This window comes from Mobula hypostoma, chromosome 9 (assembly GCF_963921235.1).
Source record: "Mobula hypostoma chromosome 9, sMobHyp1.1, whole genome shotgun sequence".
NCBI classification, from domain to species: domain Eukaryota; kingdom Metazoa; phylum Chordata; class Chondrichthyes; order Myliobatiformes; family Myliobatidae; genus Mobula; species Mobula hypostoma.
In genome coordinates this window covers 67,578,640-67,595,219 of record NC_086105.1, presented here as the reverse complement: position 1 = coordinate 67,595,219, position 16,580 = coordinate 67,578,640, and the positions used below count along the sequence as shown (strand labels likewise).

Genomic DNA, 16,580 nt, shown 5'->3' with positions numbered 1-16,580 from the left:
TCTCACTCAATGTCAGCAAGACCAAGGGACTGATAGTAGACTTCAGGAGGGGGAAAGCACGACTGCACCTCTACTTCCTCAAGAGTCTGCGGAGATTCAGCACGTCATCAAGAACCTTTGCAAACTTCTAAAGGTGTGCGGAGGAAAGTGGGCTGATAGGCTGCAATACGGCCTGGTATGGGAACACCAATGCCTTTGAGTGGAAAATCCTACAAAAGATAGTGGAATTGGCCCAGTACATCACGGGTAAAACCCTCCCAACCATTGAGCAAATCTACTGTATATGAAACATTGCCATAGAAAAGCAGCATCCATCATCAAAGACCCTCACCACCCAAACCATGCTCCTTTTTCATTGCTGCCATCAGGTAGAAGGTACAAGAGCCCTAGGACTTGCACCACCAGGTTCAAGAACAATTGCTACCTCTCAACCATCAGGCTCTTGAACAAAAGGGGATAACTATACTCATTCTATTTCTGGTGTTCCTATAACCGATTGTCTCACTTTAAGGACTCTTTATCTTGTTATTTCATGCTCTTGTTATTTATTACTCTTTATTTATACTTGCATTTGCACAGTCTGTTGTTCATTGATTCTGTTTATAGTTACTGTATGCCTGCAGGAAAAAGAATCTCAGGGTCGTATGTGGTGACGTGTATGTATTCTGAGATTAAATTTTACTTTGAACTTTGAACTCGTGGGCCTCTGGTTTCCTCCTCCTGAATTCAACCACAGGCTCCTTGGTCTGGCCAACATTGAGTCAGATGTTGCTGTCTGGCACCACTCAGCCAGGTTTTCAGTCTCCCTCCTGTACGCTGATTCGTCACGGCCTTTGATTTGGCCCACAACAGTGGTGTCATCAGCAAACTTGGATATGGTTTTGGGGCTGTGCTTAGCTGCACAGTTATAAGTGTAAAGTGAGTAGAGCAGGGGCTCAGCACACAGCCTTGTGGTGTACCTGTGCTGATGGAGACCGTGGAGGAGATGCTGTTGCCAATCCAAACTGAGATTGCAACTGAGGAAATTGAGGATCCAATTGCACAAGGAGATATTCAGGGAAAGGGCTTGAAGCTTATTGATTAGTTTTGAGTGAACAATAGTATTGAATACAGAGCTGTAGTTGATAAAGAGCATCCTGATGTATGCATCTTTACAGTCTAGATTTCCAGGGATGAGTGAAGAGCCAGTGAGATGGCATCTGCTGTGGATCTGTTGCTCCTAATCCCATTGACCAGTACCTGGACCAAAGCGCTCCTTACCCCTCCCATCCTTGTACTTATTCAAACTTCTCTGAAATATTTCAATAGAACCTGCTTCTACCACTTCCACCAGCAGCTCATTCCACTCTCACACCACCCTCTGAAACTCCCCCTCAGGTTCTTCTCAAATATTTCACCATTCTCTCTAAGCCTATGACCTCTAGTTCTTGTCTCACCCAACCTCAGTGAGAAAAAAAAGCCTGTTTGTATTTATTCTATTAATACCCCTCATAATTTTGTATCTCTGTCAAACCGCCTCTCAATCTCCTACTCTCCAGGGAATAAAGTCCGAACCTGTTCAATCTTTCCCTGTAACTCGGGTCCTGAAGTCGAAGTCAAGGTAAATTTATTATCGAAGTGTATATGAATTACCATATACTACTCTGAGATTTATTTTCATGCAGTCATTTACAGGAACATAAAGAAATACAATAAAATTCATGAAAGACTATACATAAAAACGGACAAAACAAAATCAGTACTATTGTTATACTTTGGATGGCAGGGTGGAGTTCTGTCTCTACCAAAGGAGGTGTAAGGCTCTCCGTCCCTCCACTAGCCTGCAGGTCACCCTTGGGCAAGGTGTAGCACCCGCTTAGCCCCCCACCCCACCCCCGATCAGGGTCACTTGAAGCCATGGGAGCAGGTGGTGGATAGTCCTATGAGCAGCTGGTGCTTATCATAAGTCCTGGTTATGCGACCACTGACGCCAGGCAGACAATCTCTGAAGAGTGTTGATAATGGCTGGGGTCACCCATCTTGAAAAGACCCTGCCCAGAAGAAGGCAACGGGAAACTACTTCTGTAGCAAAATTTGCCAAGAACAATCATGGTCATGGAAGGACCATGATCACTCACATCATACGACACAGCACGTAACGACGATGATGGTGACGATTGTTATACGAATTCCACAGGAGCCCATTTCATTCTCCCCACTGTCCCACCAACCACCCACCCAAATTCTGCCACTCACCTACACAATGGGGACAATATACGATGGCTAATTAATTGACCAAGCCACAGGCCATGACCTCACAGGGGGAAACCAGAGCACTAGGAATGCAGTCACAAGGAGAACGTGCAAACTCCACACCAGGCAGCACAGGATCGAACTCGGCCCCCTGGAGCAGTGAGGTTGCAGCTCATATATTTGTGGCACCGTTCCAAAAACTTATGAAAGGTTAGTTATAGATGGCCAAGTAATCTCTTGCTAACAAAGCTAAGACTGTAAGACCAATGAAGAATCAGGTAATTCAGAAGAGCCACTTGGTTACCAATTCTTGCTTTAGCCTTCATGTTCTTTTTCCAGTTCCTGCTATAGTCTCCATGATCTTTATTCCAACACCAATGCTTTCGGTTTCAAATGAATCATGTCCATCAAATACTTCCAGATCAAGAATCAGATTTACTTATCACAAGTACATCAAAACATACAGTTAAATTTGCCGTTTGTGATAACAACTAACACATGCTAAAGATACGCTGGGGATAGCCTGCAAGTATCTCCACAAATTCGAGCTTGTCCTCAATGCAGAACACAACAAATAACAAAACGACAACAGCAAAACAAACCTCCCTCCTTCCTGCCACTCACTGACACACAGTCCTCTATCCCCAGGACAGGCCGTCTCTAGCCTCCAGCTACTCTGGGCCTTCAACTTCCCCAGCAGACTCACATAGATCCGCAGACTCAGGCCTTGACTTACAGTCATAGAACACTACAGCAGAGAAATAGGCCCTTCAGCTCATCCAGTCTGTGCTAAACTGAATAAGCTGCCTCCTCCCATCAACCTGCACTGGTACAATACCCTTCCATACCCCTCCCATCCAAAGGTTCAAAGGTACAATTTAATGTCAGAGAAATGTGTACAATATGCATCCCAAAATGCTTTTTCTTCGCAAAACATCCACGAAAACAGAGGAGTGCCCCAAAGTATGAACAACAGTCAAATGTTAGAACCGCAAAGTCCCCCCCAGCTCCCCCCTCCTGCGCATAAGCGGCAGCAAGCAACGATCCCCCCTCCCCCACCAGCAAAAAAAAACACATTGGCACCCGCCACCGAGAACTCAAGCGTGAGCAAAGCGACAGTAAAGACACAGACTTGCAGTACTCCAAAGACTACATTGTTCACCCGGCCTTCGACATACCACAGGCTCTCTCTCCCCTAAGGGAGAAAGAAGTGTCTCCATTTTCCCATGTATCTATCCAAATTTCTCTTGAACATGAAATTAAAATTGCTTCTGTCACTTGTGCTAACAGCTCATTCCACGCTCTTACCACCCTCTGAGTGAAAAAATTTCCCCTGATATTCCCCTTAAACATTTCAGCTTTCATCCTTGATCCATGACATCTAGTTGTAGTCTTGCCCAAGCTCAGGGTAAATGCAAGCAGGCTTTTTTCCACTATCTATACACCTCATAATTTTGTATAACTCTATCAAATCTCCCCTCAGCGTTCTGTGTTCTAGAGAATAAAGTTTTAACCTATTCAATCTTTCCTTATAACTCAGGTCCTTCAGTCCCAACAACATCCTTGTAAATTTTCTCTGTACTCTTTCAATCTTATTTACCGTTTGTACATCTTTCCTGTTGGTAGGGGACCAAAACCGCACATAATACTCCAAAACGCAAACACGAGGAAATCTGCAGATGCTGGAAATTCAAGCAGCACACACAAAATGCTGGTGGAACGCAGCAGGCTAGGCAGCATCTATAGGAAGAAGTACAGTCGACATTTTGGGTCAAGACCCTTTGTCAGGACTAACTGAAAGAAGAGATAGTAAGAGATTTGAAAGTGGGAGGGGGAGGGGGGAGATCTGAAATGATAGGAGAAGACAGGAGAGGCAGGGATGAAGCTAAGAGCTGGAAAGTTGATTGGCAAAAGGGATACAGAGCTGGAGAAGGGAGAGGATCTTGGGACGGGAGGCCTAGGGAGAAAGAAAGGGGGACGGGAGCATTAGAGGAAGATATAGTGAGAGGGTCAGAGGGAGAAAAAAGAGAGGGAAAGAAAGGGGAAAATAAATAAATAAATAAGGGATGGGGTAAGAGGGGGAGGAGGGGCATTAACGGAAGTTAATTAGGCCTCACCAACATCTTATACAAGTTCAACAAACATCCCAACTCCTGAACTCATTACTTTGATCTATAAAGACCATTGTGCCAAAAGCTTTCTTTATGACCCTATCCACCTATTTCGATGAATTATGGATCTGTATTCCCAGACCCCTTTGTTCTACCACACTTCTCAGTGGCCTATCACTCAACGTGTAAGAGCTACCCTGGTTGGTCCTCCCAAAGTGCAACACCTCACAATTGTCTGCATTAAATTCTATCTGCAAATTTTCAGCCTAGTTTTCCAGATGGTCCTGATCCTGCTATAAGCTTTGATAATCTCCCTCACTGTCCACTACACCCCCAATCTTGGTGTCATCCACAAATTTGCTGATCCAATTAACCACATTATCATCCAGATCGGTGACATAGATGACAAACAACAATGGGCCCAGAGGCGATCTCTGCAGCACTCCACTTGCAGGCTTCCAGTTGACCTTTGGGCTTCAACATTCAGCATCGACACCAGAACCTGCCAATCACCAAACATAAAGCCTTGAACTCCAGATTCGCCGTGCAGGAATTGTGAACACTAGGCCTCGCACTCTGATCTCACTGATTCACGTACCTATGGGATCACCGGCCCTCAGTCCCCCTTCCCGCATGGAACTCCAATTCTGGAGCTACTCGCTGACATGGAGGGAGGGAGACTATCAGCCCTTATCCATGCTGGTCTACCAGCCCAACATCTGACCATGGTAGTGGTCACCAGCCTTCAAGCATGAAACGGAGGCACAGTCTAGTCTGACCTCTAATTCCCCAACATCCGTGTCCCTGAACCTCAACCTGACCCCTAACTCCTCTCTCTGTCCCCAAAACCATCCCTACACACTTAAAGCCATAAAAAATAACTAAGTCTGAGCCACAACCTTGACGGACACCACAGCTCTGTGACTCTGAGCCATCTTGCATCTCTTTGTCATTGGTGCCAAACATTCCAACACTGCAAACATGAGCCAAGCCCAGGCCATTTCAAATAAGGAAAAACAAACTAGAAAAATTTCCAAGCACAACGGTGAGATTTAACGAGACTAGTTCACCTACCAGAGATCTCCTCGAGGCACTGTTTGGCTGTCTTGCTGTAAACAGAATCCAGTTTTGTGTGGCCGGCACTTACATCGCCACTATGTAGTGAAGAGCCATCGCTGTCCGAGTGTGTTCTGTGAAAAACATACATTAAAACTGGCATTAATAATTCAACACAACAAAGACACTTCCCGCACAGAAGGAGACTGCTTGGTCCATTGTTTCCACAGCATCTATTTGAAGCAGCTTTTCAATTAGTTCTACCCAATCCCACGTGGTCTTCCACTTCCCCCTCACAGATATATTTATGCATTTTACTTCTTTAAATTATTGAATAAAGTTTAAAGTAAATTTATTATCAAAGTACTTATATGTCACCCTGAAATTCACTTTCTTCCGGGCATTCACAATAGAGCAAGGAAATGCAATAGAATCGTTGAGAAGCTACACACAAGGACTTGATAAACAATCAATGTGCAAAAGACGACAAACTGCAAGTGCAATAATTAATTAATAAACAAACAAACAAACAAATAAGTTGGCAGTGGCCAATCAGAGATTCAAAGCATGAGAAGACACAGCTCACTCAGGATTGCAGAATTGAGTACCCACAAGGGATCGACTTGTGGCAGTTTGGTGTGTTTGAACAGCGGCCAATCAGCAATCAAGATTGATTGGCAAGAACAAATTAAAATAAGGCATGGGCAAGTGGAGTAGCCATTGTTGGAGTGGGTAGTGTTACAGTGGGGAATTTGAGGCTTTAGTTCTTCAAGGCTTCAGTCTGAGAAAGTGAAAAGCTGTAGGTAGAATTTTACCCCATAGATTATTTATTGTTTCTCTTTCTTTATATTTGCTCAGTTAGAACAGTAGGGATCGTGGAATGCTCCTCTTGCAGGATGTGGGAAGGCAGGGAGACCTCCAGTGTCCCTGGCGACTACACCTGCGGTAAATGCATCCAGCTGCAGCTTCTAACACTTTGCATTAAGAACTTGCTGTTGGAACTGGATCATTCAGGAGTCTGAGAGGGTGATAGATAGGACATGTAGAGAGATAGTTACACCCAACGTGCAGGACACAGGAAAGTGGGTGACAGTCAGGAAGGGGAATGAAGTTAAACAGCCAGTGCAGAGTATCCCTGTTCCCAACCCCTCTATAACTGGTATACCACAATGGATACTGTTGGCGGAATGTCCTAACAGCGGAAAGTCACAATGGTCGGGTCTCTGGTATTGAGTCTGGCCCTGTAGCTCAGAAGTTGGTGGGGAGGGGGTGGAAGAAGAGGCAAGCTGTGGTGATAGGGGAACAGAAAGGAGGTTCTGCAGACGAAAACAAGATTCCCGGATGGTATGTTGCCTCCTGGGTGCTAGGGTCCAGGATAACTCAGATTAAGTCCTTAGCATTCTTAATTGGGATGGTGAACAGCCAGAGGTCGTGGTCCACATAGGTACCAATGACATAAGTAGGAAGACGAACAAGATTCTGCAAAGTGTGTTCGGGGAGTTAGGTGCTAAGTTAAAGGACAGGATCTCCACAGTTGTGATCTCAGGACTGCTACCTGTGCTGTGTACTAGTGAGGCCAGAAATCGGAAGATCATACAGTGTAACTAATGGCTAAGGAGTTGGTGTAAGAGGGAGGGCATAGATTTTTGGATCATTAGGCTCCCTTCCAGGGAAGGTGGGATTTGTACAGAAGACACAGTTTGCACCTGAACTGGAGGGGGACTAATATCCTAGCAGGAAGGTTTGCTAATGCTTCACTGTTTAAACTAGAGTTGCAGAGGGATGGCGTAACATGAAGAACTAGCTTGCTTGTCGGTCAAAAGCCGCTTCTAGTGTAATGTTATCGATTGGCCCGTTTGAATGGGAAAGGAGCTCTTTCCCATTGGTTGTGTGTGTGCCACGGTAGCAGTGTCTGGCTTCAGGCACCTCAGGGGATCTCCTCTGTCTCCAGGCACTCACCTTCACACTGAGGTCGTGACCAGTGCTGAAAAACCTTTGACAAAGTGGGCTGCAGATAAAGCACTTAGCTACATGGCCATTGAACGTTTAGTTTTGTATTTGTGTAACTTGTATCTGTTGAGTTTGAGGTGTTTCTGAATGTTCAGTATCATAGTTTTTGTAATTAGGGTGGCTTAGATGTTTGATCGAATGTTTTACTGTTTGTAAATAAATGGCTAATATGCTCATTCATAATTTGTGTCTTCTATCTCACTTCCCAAACCCGTGAAGCAGCTTCATCGTCGCAGGTGGGAAGCAGAGTGCCAGAACTGATAGCAGAGAGCTCATGGAGTTGGGCGTTGTTAAGATCTCCGACAAAGTCAGGAATCAAAAGGCTGAGTATGGTGCAACTAATGTCCTGAGCTGCATGTATTTGAATGTAAGAAGTATATTAGGAAAGGCAGATGAGCTCAGGGCATGGGTCAACACCTGGAATTATGATATTGTAACCGCTAGTGACTGCAAGTTCGATTTCAACGTTTGAGAGAAGCTTGGATAGGTACACAGATGGTAGGGGTATGGAGGGCTATGGTCCTGGTGCAGGTCAATGGGAGTAGGCAGTTAAATGGTTTAGTATAGACCAGATGGGCCGAAGGGCCAGTTTCTGCAATATACTTTTCTATGACTCTATAAATAAATAAATAGATGCATGAATGAATGAATGAGTGAATCCATTCACAGGTTGTGGAATCAGTTGCGTCTTGAGGGAGTGAAGTTATCAATTCTGGTTCAGTATTTTGATGGTTGAAGGGTAATGACTGTTCCTGAACCTGGTGGTGTGGGTCCTGAGGCTCCTGTACCTCTTTCCTGACAGCAGCAGTAAGAAGAAAGCCTGGATTGGATGGCGGGAGATCAATCGTGGAGGGAAGTGGGCAGTCGAAGTTTCAGGATGAAACATCGAATGTCCATTTACCTTCACAGGTGCTGCCATACCTACTATGTTATTTCAGCATCTCCATTTCAATATCCCCAAACAATCATTGTCCATGTCCCCCCACAAATGCTGCCTGACCCGTTGAGTTCCTACAGTATTATGTGCTTTGCTCCTGATTCCAGCAACTGCAGACTCGTGTCTCTGGTGGAGTTTTTTTATGATTATTGAGTACAGGTTTCCCCCGCCATCCGAAGGTACAGCGTTCCTATGAAACGGTTCGTAAGCCGAAATGTCGTAAAGCGAAGAAGCCATTACCATTTATTTATATGGGAAAATTTTGTGAGCGTTCACAGACCCAAAAATAACCTACCAAATCATGCCAAATAACACATAAAACCTAAAATAACTGTAACATTTAGTAAAAGCAGGAACGATATGATAAATACACAGCCTATATAAAGTAGAAATACTTTTCCACAATCATTACTGAACTGTTCTCTGTAGCAAAAATCTCACGCAAGCGCTGTCGGCAGAAAATCTCACGCAAGCGCTGTCGGCAGAAAATCTCACGCAAGCGCTGTCGGCAGAAACACGGCGCAAGCGCTCGTCGGTAACCCTTAAGCTATGAAGCTGCCAAATCATACCAAATAGCGCGTAAAAATACACAGCCTATATAAAGTAGAAATAATGTATGTACAGTGTAGTATCAATTACGGGAATCGGGAAGACAGTGCCGAGCACACTGATGATGGTGCGTTAGGCTGAGTCGGAGCTTGGGTGGTGCAGTGGCCCCCACCCTCCAGGCCACCGAGTGATACATTGCCGCGAAGCATGCAGGGGTGCAGCGGTAGCCGGGAGGCACACAGCACACCTTTAAGAAAAAAGCCGAAACAAACATGCTAATTAATTAGGTGCCACCCGGCACGTAATTAATTAGCATGTTTATTTCGGCTTTTTTCTTAAAGATGTGCTGTGTGCCTCCCGGCTACCATTGCATTCTCCGTGAATCGGTATCTGTCCGTGGCCTGGGGGTTGGGGTGGTGGGACACTGGGGTGTCATCTCGTCATTGTCTGTTTCCATTAGGGCAGGCAGGTCATCCTCTATCTCTGCCCGCCTCGATGTCGAAGGTTGAGGTTCGTCGTTTGCTGTGGCTGATGTGGAAGGCTTTCTTGACTGCTGAGCCTCGCGCATTTTTCCATCACACAGTTCTTTGTAAGGACTCAAACCATCCTGCAAATATCCCCTAAACCGATGTACCCTTTCAAAATTAAAATTGTACTTTATCATTACTCATTCGGTTTCGATTGTTATCCTTTTTTCTTCCAATTGCATCAGCTCTTCATCTATCAGATCTTGGTCATGGGATACCAAAACCTCTTCAACGTCATGTTCGTCAGCTTCCACAAGCCAAACTCACTTTGTCCTTACTTAGTTCACCACGATCGAAACGCTTAATTATGTCTAGTTTTACGCTAAGTGTAACACCCTTACGAGCTCTTTTAGGCTTTTCCGATACCATAGAACTCATCTTGCAAATGACTGCTCACAGGCATGTGTTTAAGCAAGGCCTGCAAGAATGCAGTTCCGAATCCGGGGGAGAGCGGCTGCTCGGCGAGCGCGCTGATTTTTATCGCATGTTGATTTTTTCGTGCGCTGATTTTTTATCGCGCGCTGCTTTTTTTTCGTAACAGTGAAAACACCTTCTGAAAGCGAAAACAGGGTACTAATGTAGGTCTTTCATAACAGTGAGGTTTCGTAAAGCGAACATTCGAAAAGCGGGGGACACCTGTATTTTCATGAATACTGTGAGTGTGATGTTTTCTTTAAAATATTCCAAATTTAAATTCCAGAGATACTGTACAGTATTGGGATTTGAACTCTTAAAAACTCTGGATTACTGTTGTAGCAAATCGAGTCTGTGGCAGCCACCATATTCAGATACACCTTGCTATTGCCCACTTCATGGAGCACAGAACATTGCACAGTACAGGCCCCTCAGCCCACAGTGTTGTGCTGGTTTATACAAACCTACTCTGTGATCAAATTAATCCTTCTCTCCTACACAGCCCATAACCATCCATTTTCCATACATCCATGTGCCTAACTAGCAGTCTCTGAAATGTCCCAAATGTATCTGCCTCTACCACCACCCTGGGCAGTGTGTTCTAGGCACCCACCACTCTCTGAGTAAGAAACCTACCTCTGATATTCCCCACACATCAAAGTTGCTGGTGAACGCAGCAGGCCAAGCAGCATCTATAGGAAGAGGCGCAGTCGACGTTTCAGGCCGAGACCCTTCGTCAGGACTAACTGAAGGGAGAGTGAGTAAAGGATTTGAAAGCTGGAGGGGGAGGGGGAGATGCAAAATGATAGGAGAAGACAGGAGGGGGAGGGATAGAGCCGAGAGCTGGACAGGTGATTGGCAAAAGGGGATACGAGAGGATCATGGGACAGGAGGTCCGGGAAGAAAGACGGGGGGGGGGTGACCCAGAGGATGGGCAAGGGGTATATTCAGAGGGACAGAGGGAGAAAAAGGAGAGTGAGAGAAAGAATGTGTGCATAAAAATGAGTAACAGATGGGGTACGAGGGGGAGGTGGGGCCTAGCGGAAGTTAGAGAAGTCAATGTTCATGCCATCAGGTTGGAGGCTACCCAGACGGAATATAAGGTGTTGTTCCTCCAACCTGAGTGCGGCTTCATCTTTACAGTAGAGGAGGCCGTGGATAGACATGTCAGAATGGGAATGGGATGTGGAATTAAAATGTGTGGCCACTGGGAGATCCTGCTTTCTCTGGCGGACAGAGCGTAGATGTTCAGCAAAGCGGTCTCCCAGTCTGCGTCGGGTCTCACCAATATATAAAAGGCCACATCGGGAGCACCGGACGCAGTATATCACCCCAGTCGACTCACAGGTGAAGTGATGCCTCACCTGGAAGGACTGTTTGGGGCCCTGAATGGTGGTAAGGGAGGAAGTGTAAGGGCATGTGTAGCACTTGTTCCGCTTACACGGATAAGTGCCAGGAGGGAGATCAGTGGGGAGGGATGGGGGGGACGAATGGACAAGGGAGTTGTGTAGGGAGCGATCCCTGCAGAATGCAGAGAGAGGGAGGGAGGGAAAGATGTGCTTAGTGGTGGGATCCCGTTGGAGGTGGCGGAAGTTACGGAGAATAATATGTTGGACCCGGAGGCTGGTGGGGTGGTAGGTGAGGACCAGGGGAACCCTATTCCTAGTGGGGTGGTGGGAGGATGGAGTGAGAGCAGATGTACGTGAAATGGGGGAGATGCGTTTAAGAGCAGAGTTGATAGTGGAGGAAGGGAAGCCCCTTTCTTTAAAAAATGAAGACATCTCCCTCGTCCTAGAATGAAAAGCCTCATCCTGAGAGCAGATGCGGCAGAGACGGAGGAATTGCGAGAAGGGGATGGCGTTTTTGCAAGAGACAGGGTGAAAAGAGGAATAGTCCAGATAGCTGTGAGAGTCAGTAGGCTTATAGTAGATATTCCCCTAAACTTTCATCCACTTACCTTTAAAGTATGTACTCTACCACGGGCCATTTCCACCCAGACAAAAAGCCACCTGCCATAAGTCACAAAACCTTTCCAATCCATGCACAAAGACTAGCTTGATTTGTCACATGTGAAATGCATTGTTTTGCGTCACCATTTGTGATGTGCTGGGGGCAGCCCACAAGTGTGGCCATGCTTCCGATTCTATCAAAGCATGCCCAAAGCTCATTAACCCATAAGTGCTTGGAATGTGGCAGGAAACCGGAGTGTTCAGTGGAAACCCACAAGGTCACCAGGAGAATGTACAAACTCCTTACAGACAGCGGTGGAATCGAACCCTGATCTGTGATTGCTCGCACTGTATCCACTACTGTGCCAGCACTGTCCAAAATCTTTTACATTCTACATGAGACCATAGACATAGGACCAGAATTAGGCCACGAGGGATCATTGTGTCTGCTCCACTATTCCATTGTTGCTGATTTATATTCCCTCTCAACCCCATTCTCCTGCCTTCTCCCTGTATCCTTTGATGCCCGAACTAACCTCTGCTTTAAATGTACTCAATGGCTTGGCCTCCACAGCTGTCCATGGCAATGAATTCCACAGATTCACCACCCTCCGACTAAAGAAATTCCTTCTAATCTCTGTTCTAAATGGTAGTGCTTCTATTCTGACCCTCTGGTCCTAGACTCACCCACTATAAAAAATATCCTCTCCACATCCACTCTGTCCAGACCTTTCAATATTTGATAGGTTTCAATAAGATTCCTCTCATTCTTCTAAACTCCTGTGAGCACAGGCCTGGAGCCGTCAAAAACTCCTCATATGTTAAAACTTATATTCCCAGAATCATCTTCATGAACTTCCTCTGGACTCTCTCCAATGCCAGCACATCTTTTCTTGGATATGGGACCCAAAATTGCTCACAATACACCGTATGCAGTCTGAACAATGCCTTATAAAGGCTCAGCATCACATCCTTGCTCTTATATTCTAGGCCTCTCGAAATGAATGCTAACATTGCATTTGCTGTCCTTACCACCGACTCAACCAGCAAGTTAACCTTTAGAGAATCCTACACAAGTATTTTTACACCTCTCATTTTTGAATTTTTTCCCCATTTAGAAAATAGTCTATACATTTATTCCTTCTACCAAAGAGCATGACCATACACTTCCTACACTATGTTCCATCTGCCACTTACTTGCCCATCCTCCCAATCTGTCCAAGTCCTTCTGCCGACTCCCTGTTTCCTCAACACAACCTTTCCCTCCATCTATCTGTATATCATCTGCAAACTTGGCCACAAAGTAAACAATTCTGTCATTGACATATAACTTGAGAAGACCCTATAACGACCCCTACGGAACACCATTTGTCACTGACAGCCAACCAGAATAGGCCCCCTTTATTTTGACTCTTTGCCACCTGCCAATCAGCTAACTTTCTATCTACGTTAGTATCTTTCCAGTAATACCATGAGCTCTTATCTTGCCAAGCAGCCTCACGTGCAGCAGCTTGTCAAAGGCCTCCTGAAAATCCAAGTACACAACATCCACTGACTCTCCTTTGTCTGTCCTGCTTGTTATTTCCTCAAGGAATTCCAACAGTTTTGTAAGGCAAGATTTTCCCTAAGGAAACCACGCTGACTTCAGCCTACTTTATCATGTGCTCCAAGTACTCCGAAACCTCATTTTTCCTAATGGACTCCAACATCTTGCCAACCACTGAAGCCAGGCTAATTGGCCTATAATTTCCTTTCTTCTGCCTCCCTCCATTCTTAAAGAGTGGAGTGACATGTACAATTTTCCAGTCCTCTAGAACCATTCCAGAATCTAGTGACCTTTGAAAGATCATTAGTAAGGTCTCCACAGTCTCTTCCGCTATCTCTTTCAAAACCCTAGCATGTAGTCCATCTGGTCCAGGTGACTTGTCTACCTTCAGACCTTTCAGCTTCCCAAGCAGCTTCTCCCTAGTAATTGCAACTACACTCACTTCCATCTTCTGACACTTATGAATTTCGGACATGCTGCTAATGCCTTCCACAGTGAAGACCGACGCACAAATACCAATTCAGTTCATCTGCTACTGTTTTGTCCCTCATTACTACCTCTCCACTGTCATTTGCAGCAGTGCAATATCCACTCTCAGCTCTCTTTTACTCTTTATATAGCTGAAAAACTTCTGGTATCTTCTTTGAAATTTTTGGCTAGTTTACCTTCATATTTCATCTTTATGGTTTTTTCAGTTGCCTTCAGTTGGATTTTAAAAGCTTCCCAATCCACTAACTTCCCATTAATTTTTTCTCTATTATATGCCCTCTCTTTTACTTTTATATTGTCTTTAACTTCCCGTCAGCCACAGTTGCCTCATCCTCCCTTTACGAAGGACTCACAAATCCCTTTGCAGAAAGCCGTCAATTCTGACGTTCGAATCATTGACCTACAATGCAAAAAGAAGCTGTTCCTTCTCCAGCCCCTGTGGAACACTACTAGTCACCAGCAGCCAAACAGAAAAGGCTCTCTTTAATCCCAATTTGTGCCATCTACCGACCATTCAATCCTCTATTCAAGTCACTCTTTTATCCATGCTGGAATATTTCCTGAAATACTGTCAGCCCTTATCTTGTTAAGCTGCCTCATGTGCACACCTTGTCAAAGGCCTTCTGAAAATCCAAGTACACAGCATCCACCAATTCTCCTTTGTCTACCCTGCTTGTTATTTCCTCAAGGAATTCCAGGAGATTTGTCAGGCAAGATTTTACCTTAAGGAAACCATGCTGACTTTAGCCTTTTTTTATCATGTCTCCAAGTACCCTGAGACCTCATAACTAGCAATCAACTCCAACATCTTCCCAACCACTCTCAGGCTAACTGGCCTATAATTTCCTCTCTTCTGCCTCCCTCCTTTATTGAAGAGTGGAGTGATATTTGCAATTTTCCAGTCCTCCAAAAAAATGCCAGAATTTGGTAATTCTTGAAAGATCATTACTAATGCCTCCACAATCTCTTCAGCCACTTTTTTCAGAACCCTAGGGTGTACAACATCTGGTCCAGGTGACTTATGTATCTTCAATCCTTTCAGCTTCCCAAGCGCCTTCTCCCTAGTAATAGCAAATGTACTCACTTCTGCCCCCTGACACTCTCTAACTTCTGGGATTCTCTTCATGTCTTTCACAATGAAGGCTGATGCAAAATACTTATCAGTTCATCTGCCATTTCCTTTTTCATCATTACTGTCTCTCCAGCATCATTTTCAAGCAGTCTGATATCTCCTCTCACCGTTTTTTTTACTCTTTATATACCTGAAAAATCTTCTGGTATCCACTTTGATATTGGCAGCTTACCTTTATATTTTATCTTTTCTCTCCTTATGGCTATATTTTAGTTGTCTTCTGTTTGTTTTAATAGCTTCCCAATCCCCTAAGTTCCCACCAATTATTGCTCTATTATGTTTTCAGGTTGTTTTTGACATCCCTTGTCAGCCACAGTTGCATCATCCTGCCTTTAGAATACCTCTTCTTCTTAGGGATGTATCAATTCCCGCACCTTCCAAATTGCCTCAGAAACTTCATCCATTGCATTTCTGCCATCATCCCTGCTAGTGTCTCCTTCCAATCAACTTTGGCCAGCTCCTCTCTCATGCCTCTGTAATTCTTCTTACCCTACTGTAATATGGATATGTCTGACTTTATCTTCTCCCTCTCAAACTGCAAGGTGAATTCTACCGTATTATGATCACTGTCTCCTAAGGACTCCTTTATCTTAAGCTCCTTAATCAAATCTGGTTCATTGCACAGCACCCAATCCACAAGCTGCTTTAGAAAACAGAAGTCTTTCAAAATTTGTTATTGTAGTCGCCTCAAAAGCTTCTTCAGATAGCTTGTTCCATATACATACCACTCTCTTTGTGAAAAAGTTGCCCCTCAGCTTATCCCCTCACCTTAAGCCCACACTCTGTTGTTTTCATTTTCCCAACCCTCGGAAATTTTTTCAAAATGACTCCCCTTAAAAGCTTTGATTTTGCCCAATTACCTTGTGCTTATTTAAGTGCCCTTCAATAGTACCTCATATTAAAAGCTTCTAACATTTTCCCTGTGAAAAATATTAAGTTAATAAGGCTGTAACTTCCTGACTCACTGCCTCCCTCCTTTCCTGGCCTCAAGATGTGCGGCAGGTTTTTTTGCAAGGAGGACAAGGGCATCAGGTGCAAGGGAATACCAAAACCCAGAGGTTCCCCTCATCCTCTTACACTATCCTGACTTCGAAATTCACTCAGTGGCCACTTTATTAGGTACAGGGGGTACACCTGCTCGTTAATACAAATGTCCAATCGGCTAATTATGTGGCAGCAACTCAATACATAAATGCATGCAGGTATGGTCAAGAGGTTCAGTTGTTGTTCAGCCCAAACATTAGAATAGGAAGAAAATGAGATCTAAGTGACTTTGACCTTGGAAAGATTGTTGATTCCACATGGGATGGTTTGAGTGTCTCAGAAAATGCTGATTTCCTGGGATTTTTAATGCATAGCAGTCTCTACAATTTACAGAGAATGGCAAGAAAAACAAACAAACAAATCCAGTGAGCAGCAGTCCCATGTGTGAAAATGCCTTGTTAATGAGAGAGATCAGAGGAAAATGGCCAGACTGATTCAACTGATGGGAAGTCTACAGTAACTCAAATTGTAGAGTAATGTAATTAGTGGAAACATACATAATTCACAGCCACCAACACTTCACTTTAAGAGGCTGGTCTGATATGATGATATAATTACATAAAGTACTTTTACACACTTTGGTC

The 16,580-nt window shown here is 44.6% G+C and overlaps 1 protein-coding gene across 8 annotated transcripts in view; it reads right to left on the bottom strand.

The window, feature by feature from the left end:
• nav3 (neuron navigator 3) overlaps positions 1-16,580 on the bottom strand; it is a 503,350-nt gene that overhangs the window by 262,176 nt on the left and 224,594 nt on the right. For all 8 annotated transcript variants that reach the window (XM_063058462.1, XM_063058455.1, XM_063058456.1 and 5 more), the window contains one exon: positions 5,418-5,533. In XM_063058462.1, the coding sequence (XP_062914532.1) occupies positions 5,418-5,533 (116 nt within the window). The remainder of the gene's footprint in view (positions 1-5,417; positions 5,534-16,580) is intronic.